Source organism: Hemitrygon akajei, chromosome 26 (genome assembly GCF_048418815.1).
Source record: "Hemitrygon akajei chromosome 26, sHemAka1.3, whole genome shotgun sequence".
Taxonomy (NCBI): Eukaryota; Metazoa; Chordata; class Chondrichthyes; order Myliobatiformes; family Dasyatidae; genus Hemitrygon; species Hemitrygon akajei.
Window position 1 is genome coordinate 29,881,744 of NC_133149.1, and position 16,206 is coordinate 29,897,949.

General features: G+C 38.7%; 1 protein-coding gene across 10 annotated transcripts in view; it reads right to left on the minus strand.

The window, feature by feature from the left end:
* LOC140716827 (galactosylgalactosylxylosylprotein 3-beta-glucuronosyltransferase 1) overlaps window positions 1–16,206 on the minus strand; it is a 218,603-nt gene that overhangs the window by 25,134 nt on the left and 177,263 nt on the right. For all 10 annotated transcript variants that reach the window (XM_073029766.1, XM_073029768.1, XM_073029764.1 and 7 more), the window contains 2 exons: window positions 10,830–11,126; window positions 1,289–1,383 (listed from right to left, as the gene is read on the minus strand). In XM_073029766.1, the coding sequence (XP_072885867.1) occupies window positions 1,297–1,383; window positions 10,830–11,126 (384 nt within the window). In that variant the 3' untranslated portion in view covers window positions 1,289–1,296. The remainder of the gene's footprint in view (window positions 1–1,288; window positions 1,384–10,829; window positions 11,127–16,206) is intronic.

Genomic DNA, 16,206 nt, shown 5'->3' on the forward strand with positions numbered 1-16,206 from the left:
TAATTCATTGTTGTTAAACAATAAAACATGAAAACTTCCAAGGGGAATGAATACTTTTCATAGTCACTGCATATTAATGATCTGGATGATAACGTGGTATACTTGATCAGCAAATTTGCGGATGATACCAACATTGGGGGTGTAGTAGACAGTGAGGAACTCTATCAAAGCTTGCAGTCGAATCAGGATCAGCTGGTGAAATGGGCTGTAATATGACAGATGGTATTTAATACAGACATGTGTGAGGTGTTGCACTTTGGTGTGGAGCAACCAGGGTAGATCTTACACGGTGAGAGGTAGGGCACTGAGGAGTGTGGTGGAACAAAGGGATTTGGGAATACAATTCCATAGTTCCTTGAAAGTGGCATCACAGGTAGATAAGGTTGCAAAGAAAGCTTTTGGTCTTCATAAGTCAATGTATTGAGTACAGGAGTTGAGATATTTTGTTGAAATTTTATAAGACTTTGGTGAGGCCTAATTTGGAGTATTGTGTCCAGTTTTGGTCACCTACCTACAGGAAAGATGTAAGTAAGATTGAAAGAGCATGGAGAAAATTTGCAAGGATGTTGCTGGGACTTGAGGACCTGAGTTATAGGGAAAGGTTAAATAGGTTAGGACTTTATTCACTGGAACATAGAAGAGTGAGTGGAGATTTGATAGCAGTGTACAAAATTATGAGGGGTAAAGAGGGTAAATGCAAGCAGGCTTTTTCCACTGAGGGTAGGTGAGACTAGGACTAGGGATCATGGGTTAAGGGTGAAAGATGAAATGTATAAGGGGATCATGAAGGAGAGCTTCTTCAATCAGAGGGTGGTGAGAGTGTGGAACAAGTTTTCAGCTCAACTGGTGGATGCAGGGTCGATTTCAACATTTAAGAAAAATTTGGATAGGTACACAGATTGGAGGGGTATGAAGGACTGTGGTCCATGTGCAGGTCGATGGGACTTGACAGATTAATGGTTCAGCATGCCTTAGATGGGCTGAAGAGCCTATTTTTGTGCTGTAGTTTTCTGTGACTCTATAACAACACTGATTCTGAAGCATCTCTCTCTGTCTCCTTCAGACCTTAAAACTCTTCCAATCAAACTTTTGGTTAAATTCCTTAATACTTTTGGTATGTGGCTAGACATCATGTTTTGTTTAATAGCATCTTCAGATATTTTGCTAAGCTACTATATAAATGAAAGTTGTTACTCTTCGCGTTCCATTTACATTATGTATTTCACTCAGTATGCTGACAATTCTGAAACCCAGAAAGAAGGATGTGAATTCTGCTAACTTTTATTACCTGTGCATTTATATTTCAACATTTGGATCCGTGAAACCTTTTTTCCCTTCATTCACCAGTACAGGTTTCTCAGTCCGTGTATGCCATGCTAATATCTGTTAGCAACAAAAGAAAAAGTAAAGTTTAGAATCAAATAACATCCATCATAACATAATGTTCAGTAGGAATGTAATCTCCAAAGCACAATTTGATCTCCATTCTTATTGAAATACATACAGAAACTGTGAGTTGTGGTGGGAGGACTGATTGCATTAATTAAGTTGTTTATGAAACATTGTGTGAATTTCTGAACATCAAGGATCCACTGAAAATGAGATGGAATTAAATAATGCTTGAATCATTCAGCCATTTCTTCCCTGCTTTACTCATTGCCTGAACTGCTTATTTCCTTCATTCATATATCCAACCCTATTTGTACAATACTCTGTTAAAAAAATCATGATTGAAACCAATTCCGTCATTATTTCAGGCAGAAAGATCCAGATCATTAAACCATGTTGCCTAATATTTTTTTTTCATTTGTAAATTGTTTAGTGAAATGTTGCCAATCATATTCAATCTGTCTTTTCTGGTTTGTGACACTGTGATACCATTCTAGGATCAGAGCTGTTTAATCTGGAACTCCTTGTAAGTTAATAAAGGTGAGCAGTGATCCTATAGAATTTAAATGTTTGAGTTCTGTATCAAAAAAATGTAGACCCTGGAAATCTGAAACAAAATCTGAGAATACTAGAAGTACTAGTAGGTCAGGCAGCATTTGTGGGGAGAGAAACTGAGTTGGCATTTTGATTCAAAATCAGAAATGGAAAAGTGAGAAGCATGTTTAAAGTTGCAAAGAGGGGGAGGTAGAGAACATGGGTGGGTGTCTATGATAGAGTGTAGGCTGAAAGAATTACAGCCCTCGGGACTTAACAGTGACTTTAACAATTTCAGGTAAATCCTTTCTTTGTATATATGTGGCTTTTGTTTCTGTGCCATTTTGTTCCAATTGCCATTTTTAAAACATTATTGACAACTTTGGCCTGCACCCTATCACAGGCATTCCCTCTGTTCTCTGTACTAACCCCTCGATAGCTTTCAAGAGGCATGATTTCTAATTTTTCCATTTTGATTGAAGGACCTTTGTCCCAAATTTTCCACCTTGCTTCGTACCTCACTGTTGTGTGATCTATGGGCGCTTCCAGCATTCTGTGTTCATTAATAATTTGGCACCGTTACTTGCTGAATTAATGTGATATATTACATAATGGTTTATCTTCTTGGCTGGGCCATAAATGGAAGAATTTATGAAAGAAGTTCCTTCCACTGCAACCCTGGATGGCCAAAAATTCAAAGCCAAGAAGATTGTTAAATCTGTTGGTAATAGAATGCCTCATGCAGAGATTCAAGTTGTCAAATAAGTTTCTCGAGCTATTAGAACTTGCTTTGATCTGAGTTGTTTTGTGATTCAGTTAGGGAATTATATAATTCTTGATTTAAAACAACAAAGAATGCTACATACCTAAACCTCTGAAAACAAAGCAGATCATTTTAAAATCCTTTGGCTACAGTAGCTTGCTTCAAAGCAGTTGATTCAAATTAATTCAGCCAAGGTTCGCTGGTGTCTGCAGCTGCACTAGCGCATGATAAGGAACTGCTACGTACTTGTTCTCGCAGAAACATGGCTCCAGGACAACATCCCATGCACCAACAACCTTCAGGCCATGCCACTCATGGACTTGGGATAATTTTTTTTGTGACTGTATGTGCAATCGTAACTACTTTCAGTGGCCATTTTATTAGGCACATCCTGTACCAAATAAAATGGCCACCGAGCGTACATTCATCGTCTTCTGCTGTAGTCCATCCACTTCAAGGCTCAACATGTTGTGCACTCAGCGATACTCTTCTGCTGAAAATGGTAATGCATGTTTCTTTGATTTACTATCACCTTCCTGGCAGTTTGAACCAGTCTGGCCATTCTCCAATGAACTCTCTCATTAACAAGGAATTTTTGCTGACAGAACTACCACTCACTGGATTATTTTTGTTTTTTTTCCACCATTGCTTGTAAACTCTGGAGACTTGTGCATAAAAATCGTAGGAGATCAACATTTTCTAAGATACTCAAATCACCCTGTCTGGCACCAATAATCGTTCCACTGTCAAAGTCACTTAAATCACATTTCTTTCCCATTCTGATGTTTGGTCTGAAAAACAACTGAACGGCTTGACCATATCTGCATGTTTTTACGCATTGAGATCCCACCATATGATTGGCTGATTAGATATTTGCATTAACGAACAGATGTATAGGTGTACCTAATAGAATGGCCACTGAGTTTGTATGTGCTATATGTGGCTGCATATGCTGGGTTTTGCACTTTGGCCCCAGAGGGACACAGTTTCATTTAGCTGTACACAGTGTATAGTTGAATAACAATTAAACTTGAATTGAACTTTAAAATTGTTGTACCCACTGCTTGCGTTGAACAGAGGGTTACTTCAATTTTTAGTGGGCCCAACAATGACATAAACCATTTAACTGGCAAATTAATCAAAAAAGTTATCTTAACTAACTACCACCAGTGTGGAACAAACTTTTTTATAGATGGTGTGGTGGAGGAGGGGAACGGGAGACATTCAAATTCTTATGGTTATTTTTCTTTATCGCAAGTATATACTGCTGTTCTTAGGTAACTATAGTATACAGATACCCAGCATTCAACTGTTCGCTTAAAGCACTCAGTGACCCCAATGACTGTCGCAAAACGTCAGCTGCTGAATGCTAGCAGGCATGGATAGATTCATTAATTGTAATTACTAAACTAATTAAAGTCATTAATACGCATTTTTATTTGAATTTAAGCACTCATTCACTGGTCAGAATCTGGAACCATTTTGCAGGGATCTTTGTCCTCTTGAGCACTGAAGTAAAGATGTACATTCAGTGGCCACTTAATGAGGTACACCTGTACACCTGCTCATTAATGCTATTGTTTTATCAGCCAATCGTGACAGCAACTCAATGCATAAAAGAATGCAAATACGGCCAAGCGTTTCAGTTGTTGTTCAGACCAAACATCAGAGTGGGGAAGAGATGTGATCTAAGTGACTTTGACCTTGGAATGATTGTTGGTGCCAGATGCTGTGATTTGATTGTCTCAGAAACTGCCGATCTCCTGGAATTTTCATACACGACAGTCTCTAGAGTTTACAGAAAATGGTGTGATAAACAAAAAAAACATCCAGTGATTGGCAGTTCTGTGGATGAAAATGCCTTGTTAATGAGAGAGGTCAGAGGAGAATGGCCAGACTTTTTCAAACTGACAGGAAGGTGGCAGTAACTCAAATAACCACAAGTTCCAACAGTGGCGTGCAGAAAGGCAGCTCTGAACATATAACAGATTGAAACTTAAAGTGGATGGGCTACAGCAGCAGAAAACTCTGAACCTACATTCAGTGGCCACTTTTTTAGGTACAGGAGATACATGTATTTGATAAACATACAATCACAGGGTGGAAAGGAAAAAAAAAACAAAGTGCACATTTTTATTTTAGTCCCTGAAAAATTGTTGGATGAGAAATTTGACAAGAGGTTAAATAAGATCTAATGGATACAAAACCAAGCTGAGATACATATATCCAGTTTAAAAGCCTCACTCTTACACCTCCCTACAAGTGAGTTAAAGATTTCCTCATCCGATTCATTCCTCTAGACCAAGGGTTCCCAACCTGGGGTCCACGGATCCCTTGGTTAATAGTAGGGGTCCATGGCATAAAAAAGGTTGGGAACCCCTTCACTAGACAAAAGTCATTGCAACTTCACAGGAAATTTAAATAAATGAATTTAAACAGTAAAAGCTACACCAGGCCAGTTATTGAAGGAGAAGAGATGAGTTTACAATTTCTGGAAACCTTCTATCAGAGCAGTTGTAGAAAAAACTTCTCCAAACCATTTTTTAAGTATTTATCTCTTAGAGTCTGCTAATATTCACAGAGTTTCTTAAATGAAACTGAACTTCATGTTTAATTACGAATCATCATAAAAGATGAGGAAAATATGAGGCTAAATATCTCAGGAAAAACTAGAAAAAGAAACTTATTAATGTTACCTTCGTACTCGCTGAAACAAATAGAAATGTATTCATCAAAAGTGTTTATCATATAATTTTCTTATATCAGAATTTCAGCAATGTCTCTTTGGAAAATTATAGCATGGGGCAAATAAAAATCTCCTTAGCATCAGAATGAAAATTGGTGGTGGGAATGGGGCAGAATTTAGGTGGGGTCAGTACACAGAAAAGTCACATGAAGTTTGAGGGAAAGATTATTGAAAAGTGGGCTAATGTTGAGAAGAGATGGTGGATTTGTATGGAGGCCATGTTGCTATGAGCTATGTTGTGTACTTAATGCTTTAAATTGGCAATGTGAATCACTGTGGTGTTGTGTTAAGATTTATATTGTAGATGTGAACTGCAGAAATTGAACTTTATTGCACAGTGCTTTAAATACATCTTTAGAATAGATGACTTATTATCTATAGTTCTTTATGTAAGGTTATTATAATCTCTTTTCTCCTTTCACGAATTCTGGTCTAATAATGGATTTAGAATTCTGAGGTGAGGCAAGGTTACAAAATATCCCCTCCAGGAAAGGTTTTCTGGCTGAAGTGACCAAATGGGGATTTACAAAAATAAAAGTTCATCCAGTGATGGACATGCCTATATGAGCACCATGGAAATACTCCGAGATATTTTTCTTTTATTTTTAATTATAGAATCATAGAATAATACAACACAGAAACAATTCCTTTGCCCCAACACTCATCCATGCTAACTAAAATGGCCATCTAAGCTGGTCCCATTTGGCCTATGTTTGGTACATTTCCTCTAAACCGTACCTATCCATGTACCATCCAAATTTATTCTTTCATCACACTCTCTATTTCTTAAACAGTTTTCTTCTTTCTTCTCCTGAAGGGACATAGAGTTCTCCCTGAGCAGGATACTCATGCCAAGACATCATCCTTCATTTGTGGATCTTAACCTGCAGTAAACATCACTGCCAGACGTAAACCTTCCCAAATGAGCTCCTTTATCAATTGCCGTTATACAATGATGTAAATAGAAACTCTAGCCAACTTTCTAATATCTAAACCACTGGAGCCAATTGGCAGAGATCAGTTAATACACAACAGATGGAGATTTGGCTCAGTCGCTTTCTACTTTACACAATAGGAGTAGCTAATATGTTTGTAGAGGTACTTCCAATCAAATGCCACAGGTCCAGGCAATTTAGACAAGTTCTATCATAATGAGAATACAAAGACATGGATACTTTTATTTTAGTTTATTCATTATTTTTGGTGCTGTTCCACAAGTGGAGGCTGCTCTCGAATATATTTTGAAACTCCAGTCTCTGAAGTATATTTTGCTGAAATGTAAAGGCTGCTTTTTAAGATGGATAGTATAGGTCATTCACTTTATCTAATTGTTACACTGCAATTTCACGCAAAGGAAGTCTCCCCACCTTAGTTCATGCACAGTCCAAACTTGATGGCACAAGTGACAGAATGATTCAGCCCTTTTTAGGCAGCTTTTTATTGATAAGTACCTCAGTTGCCCATATTTGGCATATATTTGGCAAATATGTTGCCCATATTTTTCTTCTTCCGCTCACTCTGTACAATATTCTAAAAATTCTTCTCTTCAGTACTGAGAAGCACTCTACACAGGCTCAGAAACATTGCCCAGTGAATTGAAATATGATGAAAGAAAGTCTATTAACACAGAATATAGAACAGTACAGCACAGGAATAGGCCCTTTGTCCCACAATGCTAAAAAGTAAATCAAAAAAACCCTAAAAGCTATTTCCTTCTACCTACACAATGTCCATATCCCTCTATCTTCCTCACATTCATGTGCTAGCCAAACTTCTGTTAAATGTATTTGCCTCTACCACCATACCAGGCAGCGCATTCCAGACATCCACCCCTCTGTGCGTAAAAAAACTTAACCTCTCATATCCCCTTTGAACTTACTCTCTCCTCACTTGCAATGCATGCCCTCTGGGTAGTAGACATTCCTACGCTGGGGAAAAGATACTCCCAGTCTACTCTATCGATGCCTCCTCTCAGAGTCTTATAGACCTCCATCAGATCTCCCGTCAGTCTCCGCCGCTCCAAAGAAAACAAACCAAGTTTGTCCAGCCTCTCATGATAGCACATGCCATCTAAACCAGGCAGCATCCTGGTAAACCTCTCCTGCACCCTCTCCAAAGCCTCAACATCCCTCCTATAGTGGGTGACCAGATCTGTATGCAATACTCCAGATGTGGCCTCACAGATTTATAAAGTTGCAACTTAACCTCTTGACTTTTGAACTCAATGGAAACTTAATGAACTTAATGGAAACTCTCTTATCTTCATATCTATCATATAATCATTTGATATCTATCATATCATATTCATACCAATGCCCATCATTGTTTGCACCTTAGGAGTTTGCCCTTCACAGTTAGAATCTGTTCTTTATTAATATCAGGCTATTGTAAGTATTATGGCTGCACATAAATAAATCCAAATAACATTTAAACAGTATGTAGTCCATTGTATCCTTAGTAAGTTACTAATTAATTAACTTAGTAAGCCTGGACTGGCTTCACTTGCCTCAGTACTGAACTAACCCGGCTGCCCTGTACTCTGCAGCTCATGTTCTATGTATTATGTGCTTACTATTTTTTACTATTTGCACGATTTGTCCACTTTTGCACATTGGTTGTGTTTTTTTCATGGATTCTATTGCGTTTCTTTGTTTTGTGGGTGCCTGCAAGAAGATGAATCTCGAGGTTATTTGTGCTATACATACTTTGATCCTTCAAGAGGGGTTGGAGGCTTTGACCCAGAGTGCAGTATTGGCTTGAGTCAGAGCCTTGTGCTGTGTCTCTTGGTAGGGTCACCCATGCCAAACAGGTCAAAGGGTAAAGGCCAAACTAATAGTGGTCCAGGTTCAGTGTTTCACCTCAATCCTAACAACCCTGACTGGATAAAAATTTTCTTTTAACCAATCAGGAAAACAGCAATGAAGAATCCTTCTATATCTGCGTGTGATGGTATGGACAGACAGAGATGGAGTGGCATAACACCAGTGGCATAACGGGCAGTTTAAAAAAACATACTTCGATAATAAATTTGAACATCGAACTTAAATTATAACTAACTAAGCCCATCTTGACAGAAATCTTTTTGAAGTATTAAAGGTTTTACCAGCATTCATTCCCTTCAGGTTCAGAATAAGAATGTAGCAATTGATCATTGGCATAGTGATTTTACTGAAAAATAAACAATTGTATTTTTGAAATTATAGTTTTCTTTCTTGCCCTTTAACTTGCATCTTGCAAAGTGCTTTGGGATTGTTGTGCCAAATTATAGAGTGCTTGATAGCAGCCCTCTTGACTTTCTCACTACCTTCTCAAGCTATAGATTTCTACATCATATAAAAAAAATTATCATTTTAATTTATACAAGGGCTTCTGGCACTGGACACTGTTATTTCAAGATCCCCTCCTTCATTTAATGCTGTCAAAATCTAGTGTTTACACATTTTTCTTAAGTTTGCTTGGGTAACTTGATAACCAAAGGAGAAAATAACAGACAGCTTTATGACTGATCATTACCTCGAAACACAGTGAATATATGAAAGAAAAGACCTATGCATGTTTGCTTTTGAAGGGTTCGCTAACTTGGGAAAAGCAGAAAAAGGGCGTTCAAAAATGGAAACTGGTTCTTTTCTACATTTTATATATAGCAAATTTATTTATTTTCTGTATTCAGAGACCATGTGTGTGGTAAAGTTTATTAACTGAGACATTAAAATTTCTTTAAATTACTTGAGTGTATTGACTTTGCAGCATTGTATGAGAGTAACAAATTTGTACGAAAGATTTATTAGATACAATCGCATGGGAAATATTCTAATACAGTTAAAATTGATATGAGGTACCAGAGGTACTTTAATCGCTATCCAATGATTACACACTCGATAACTTATAGAGCAATCATGAGAACATACCCTCATTATTACACACATTAACAGTACATTTTCTGCAAGCATGTAGGCTGATCTCTAGTGCTTTCTGGGAGAAGGAGAAAATGTCACTTGGTTGTTAAACCTACTCTTTATAAAAACATGGATTGAAACTCTGGTCTATAACCTTAGCTATTAGAGACATAGAGCACTAAATATAGAAACAGGCCCTTTACCCCCATCTAGTCCATGCGAATATTATTCTGCCTGATCTTGCTGCAATTCTGAAAGCTGTACTGTTATTTAAAGGACTCAACTGGACTTTATATTTCTTAAGAATCTCACACAAACCAATGCAAATGATTTGGAAGTTAGTGCCATTTGAGATTCCAGAAGTCTTCAACACTTGTTTAAAAGACTTTATAATAAAAGTTGGTGCTGGTCACTCTCTCTAATAAAATTTATCATTACCTCGTTTCTGATTCTGCTTCTTTCATGTCCTTGTGGAGGCTCTAAAATTTACCTGAATTTTTTCTGTTGCATGGATATTAATGAACACATTTAAACACCTTTAAATGGAGCAATGTTTCAATTTACTAGAGAATAGACTACACAAATGATTGATTCTATCTGGCTTTACTTTGTGTAGTTTTCAAAGTTATTTTAGTCAGTTCAAATTAACTTTCTCACAGACAGTACTATTCTGACCCAAAACATATTTCTTGTGTGAAATGTACTTTTAAGCCAAATGCGTAGTTGTTACTTTTTAATATTGCAAAGCAAAGGTTAAAAGAAAAAGATACTGTGATCTAAAGTGTTCTATTCTGTGATAGCTCATGGCAGATTTAGTCATGGATCAGTGAATCTGCTTGGAAACTCGGTGTTGGGGGGAATATAAATACTTCTTAAAACAAACACAATCTTGGCACATTTTGTATCTGGGTTGGTGACTGTGGTCAAAATGGAAATCCATCCCTATATTCATTCTGATCAAATGTCAAGTCTTTTCTCTATAGTGTGTATGAAAATCCCAAGACTCCAGACGAGCATGACAGAAAATTCTCCCTGTTGTGTATTTAATATTTCAGTAATATTGTAAATATATTGTTCGGTTAAGCATTATTAGTTGTTTACATAATGCATTGTGGGTTATATGTAAAAGTACGAAAACACCATACATCATTATCCCACCACATCATAAATGTGCACTTTGCTTAAAGTAAAAACAAAGTTAGACTCATATTCCTGGTGCTATATCTTTCTTTTAATTAGTTTAATGTTTTGGAGTTACAAAACATAACATTCCTGATCATGTGACCAAAATTTATTCCTGTGCCAACATTTAAAGATTCAAATTTAACTACTTATTCATTGCATCTTTCTCTGCAGGACTTGCTATAAAATGCTGTGTTTATCTACAAAACAACTCAAGAAGAAAGCATTTGGCCATATAGTAATACCTCATGGATGTGAATATTGCATCATATAGTGCTCCTTTTGTTATCAAGATTGGGATTTATACAAAAAGAGCTACCTTAGTGCAATTGGCTGCTTTAGGTTCCAGGTCATTGAGTGTCACCAACTCTCGAAGGAGACTACTTTCTTGATAACCTCCCTTGACTCCACGCAGCTTAAAGTAAGCTTGAGGTCTCTGCAGAATTAATCGGAGATTTATTGCAAACCCTGCCATGTCTATGGCAAAGGGTCTGTGTGGATCAAACACTGTTTTCCATCCATAAACCTTTCCTGCTGCATTTACTTTTGGAGATTCGTAGCGGAGTCCGCCTACAAAGGCAACAGGCCAGACTGAGACTTTCCTTGTAGTGCGCATCTGTAAGTAAAGAAAAATAAACAATTATTCCCTTTACCTACTTCACAAGGATTTTATGCTTCAAATTTGACATGACTGCTTAATCAATATGGATTGAGGACTTGGACCAAAGGCCTTGTGTTTGGAGCTAGTCTGGCCATTCAGTGTAATCGATTATTCTTAGGCCAGTTATTGAACAGATACATGGCATCTGTTTTACTGAACAGTAGAAGTCTCAAAGACTGACTTCACCAATGAAGAAGACTACATCAAAATGAAGTGAACAATTCGGGTGACAGAATCAGCAACCATTTGAGATCCCTCCAGTTGCTGAAAATTAACTAGTTAAATATTGCGGCACAAAGCAATTGCTGTATTGTGTTTTAATATCTGTTTTTCTCTTGTGTAAGAGAACTACAACAGGAACATTTTCCCCATTCAGCAGATCAATAGTTTCATTTCATTGAAATTCACAGTGTTAAATTATCTTGGTCTAGACTTACCTCCCTGAAAAAGAATCTGAAAAAGAACATAGTAAGAACATTGATGTCTTTTACAAGAATGTACTTTTGATTCATTTTCACTATTTAATATTTTTATTCCTTTGTTACTCCCCTGATTTTTATGTGTCAGCATTTTCTATGGAAAGATCAAGTCCTCTTTAAGTTCTAAAGTGACTGACTTACAAACCAGTTGCATGCCAGTGCACTGCATTTTTGTGGAATTCACAGAGAGCCAGTCTTTCACATGGATCCATCAGGATCGCATCACTGGAATTAACTCAATATTGGTGGAATACAAGTCTAGTGATTGATGAGTCTCCATTGTCAACATAAAAGTACATGTATTTCAGCACATATGTACACATTCACTCATCCACAAACATTCATATACTAAACTAATAATACGGACACTTACACATCAGCACTCAGTGCAAACACCAATTGTGTACATTCTTTAACAATTATATAGAATCCTATTACTGGTAAATTAATATTCTTCCACATATATTAAGCTGTTTTTCCTCTCTATGCATCTTTTGAGGTATTATTGCCAAGCTCCTGACCCAAGCTATGCAAATCCTCAATAGGTTTTGGACTATGTAGACTTATAGGCATTCTTTATGTCATTGGAACTATCTTTCTCAGCAGTGGGAGGCACTGATCTTCACAAGAGTTAACAACAGTTAACAGCACTAAAACAATATGACTTTGCCTCATTTTACTTTCTGTTGGTGGCATGATTGAGTTGTGTCTGTGATATGATGTTTCTCTGATGAGTCCTGATGAAAGATCTCAGCCCGAAATGTTAACTGTTTATTCCCTTCCATAGATGCTACATGATCTGCTGAGTTCCTCCAGCATATTGTGTGTGTTACATTAATTCACCTTCTTGTGACCCACTTCATCCATGTTGTAAGTATGCATCTCATTTTGTCACCCCCCCCCTCATCTTATGACCCCATGCTTTTGTCTATGAACTTACTGTCCCACCTGGCTTGACCCTAAGCTCTAGGACAGGAAAGCAGGATAATGACCCATCACATGATCTGATGCTCATAGCCTTCAGCTCAGATACAGGCATGCTGCACACTTGGAGGATATTTTAGAAGCAGAATTTAAGCAGTATGAGTTATTGGGAACATGACCCAGAGGGCTAATGACAGTGTGGATCATTGGAGAATGGATGAACCAAATGAGGGCTTCAGTGGGACCTGCCGGAGAGAGAGCCTGAGAGGCTCTGCCAAGAAGACAGGGATAACATGGTTTATTGCAGAGCTTAGAGACTGTTTCCTTCTGTGTGACACTGGTGGCTGGCTTCAGTTCAGCAGTGTTAGGTCTGCAATAAACCATGTTGAAGGTCGGGCCTGGACTCACAGAGTCACTGCGCCACACTGGAAGCCATCGTGCAGTGTGGCAGAAACCATGCAAACTGATGTTGTATTCAGGGCTTTGGCTTCTCGCACCGAAGCTCCGATTGATGCCCTCATGGTTGCAGATACTGAAACTCTGAAGAAAGCCTGTGGCACTCGAGCAATGTGCTGTCCAACAGGGGTGCCTAGGGTGTCCTTCAGGGTGGCAACATTCACCGACCCTTGATCAGAGGTGTGGACCTTCTGCCAACCATCCTCAGCTATTGCTGCTTATGCTGTGATGACTCAGTCCAAGGCCACTTGAACCCGAGAGTTGCTTAAAGGACTCATAGCCTTCCTCATTTTGCAATGGAGCCAACTGAAAGCTGGCTGTAGGTCTAAAGGGAGCACTCCTAGCAGCAGTGAGATGTGTAGAGACTGGTCAGAGGTAACTGGTTAGAGACTGTGTGGTTTTAATCTTGTCTGGATGTATAAACAGTTTGAATTGAGCTTCAAATTTGTGAATTGTGAATTAGATGCTGAGGCAATCAATTGCATGGAGAATGTGGAGGATGAGGAAAGCTTATTTCTTAAAAAAGGATCTAGTGCTTTCCCAGCGTATATGACAAACAAACTCTACTTGGGCTTCCAGCCGGGTAAAGGTATCGATTATAATCAACGTTTCGATGACAAACTCCGCCACTGTCATCAGGGATGATGCCTGGGCATGTCTAGTCCGGTGGTGTCTATATCCCCCATCGTCCGTCCCTCCTGACTGGTTAGTCTGTATCCAATCAGGTTTCCGCTGTCCCACCTTGTTTACAATGGAATTCCAGTTTTTACTTAGAGTGAGACCTTCGTCTTTGTTAAAATTCTTCTCCTCTAGTTTTATTTCAATGGCTTCCTTCATCAGGCGGTCCAAAAGCCATTGGTGCAGCATAGTAGTTTTGTGCCGTCGAAGTCAATCCTATGGCCATTGCAAATGCAATGTTCTGCAGCTGCGGATTTCTCCAGGTAACCCAAATGGATAGACCTCCTTGATGTGGATTTGCATTGTGTGCCCTGTCTGGTTGATATATGCTACTCTGCATTCACTGGCCTGAGTCCCAGGTTATCTTTGACCCACATCAGCTGTGATTTGAGCTTCCTTACGGATATGTGGATGGTATTAATCTGGTATTTCTTGGTGATCCTTCCAGAAACTGTTGAAATACAGGGAAGACAGACAGTAGCAGCAGGTTTCCTGGTTTTTCTATCAGCCCATTTAAGGGTCTGATTGATTTCCTTCACCTGGTAGCCATTCTGTAGAAACGTTGTGGGTAATCATTTTATTTCCTTGGGGAGACTCCCCAGGTCTGAAATAGTTTTTGCACGATTAATCAAAGCAGAAAGAACTGCTCGACATTGGGGGGCATAATGGTGGCTGATACTGTTGAGGTACAAGTCCATCTGAGTGGGTTTCCAACAGACACCGTGTCCAAGGCTCCGGTTTCCATTGTACTAGAATGTCCAGGAATGGGAGGCTTCTTTTCTTCTTCTTGAATAAAGTACCATGTGTTGGGCTCAGCTGACAGTGCAGTCCATATGCTATGGTCTATTAGATCACCCAGATCTGCCACTGGCAATGCACTGCTGTGTATGGATTGCAGCTCCTTTCCGGAAGGAATGAGAGGCAAAATAAAATGAAGATCATGGGCAGCTGGTCTTTGGCTGTCTTCAGCAAGTGGCAGATCCTTCTGAATACCTCTTTATGGAACCTCCGCCTCTGCTCAGATCAGACCTCTGGAAAGCATTTGGCAGTTTGAATTCATGTTCCTCACTCTTCAGTGCCCTTCAAATCCCCCCACCCATCCTCAAGCCACTTTTGTTGTGAGGCTCCCTCCTTCTCTCTTCCCTCTTGTGCACGTGAATCATTGGGGAAGTCTATTTATTTCTGTATCCAGCAGCCTATTCAAGCAGCAGATGACCGATGACTTCAATGTCATAGTGTCATATAAAGATACAATACAGCGACAGGCCCTTATTCCCGCTCAGTCTGTACTTACCATTAACTGCACATTAATGTAACACAGGTGTTCCCAACCTTTTTTATGTCATGGACCCCTACCATTAACTGTGGGGTTCATGAATGCTAGGTTGGGAAATCCTGTCCTAATCTAACATTCATTATTCTCCCGTCTTTCCTACATCCTCATCATTCTCCTCGAGTTGTTACATTTGCTTGCAAGTTCTACCATGATAGGCAACTAAAGGAACTAAGGTCACTCGCACTGTGAGGCAACAACACTTTCTGCTGCATCACTTTGTCAAACACTCAAGAAGAGATAAGGATTTTCTGTAGGATTTTGTTTTTTGCTGGGATTCTGAAAGAATGGTTAAAAATATCATCCCAATTAAATGACACAAGGATGTGTACTTGAAGCTATAGGTCAGAGCTCATTCTCTACAAGCAAGGACACAATGGGCTGAATGGCTTCCTGTTATACATTTTCCAAGATTGAACAATCTTCTGGCCAAAGGGTCTCCAACTTATAGTTGCTTAGAATTCCTTATAACTTTCTATCTGTTTGGTTGTCATCAATCACCAAATAATAACCAGGCTGGAATAATGCTTGAAGGAGCATGATAACTGTCAGAGATGCAAATTTAAATGCAAAGCTTGTGAAAGACAAATGGTGGAAATATGTTTCATCTGTCACTGTCTCATTATCATATTTATCATTATACTGTCACTGTGGGCTATCAAGCATTGTGATTTATGTCAGCTATATTACATACTGTTACTATTGTAATGGGCTGAACATTGTTTTTCATGTTGAGGCATAATGGGCCATGTAAGACTGAAAGTCAACTTGGAAAAAATTTGCCCTGGGGTAACATTGCTGACTCTCAACCTTCCAATGAGCTAAGACACTGCTTGGAGTCATCATAATTCTGGGACATTTAAAAGTTGCTTGCAATGGACCAAAACATGACCATTTGAATCAAGAATTAGCTGACAAAGATTGCAATTATAAAATGGAGTGATAAGATTGAATCTATGAAGCATTATGCGGCAGAGTGCTGGATTTAGGTTGGAATGCGGAGAATTTTGCATCATGACCTTTGGTGGATGCTGCATAAAGCTGTTACAGGAAAATTTAACAGAGAAACCTGGAAGAGTGTCAGAGGTAAAGTGGAGGTCAAAAGAAAGAGAAGTGATGATGAGAAAGATTAATGATAATGATTTGGTTATGTCAGGCTTGGATA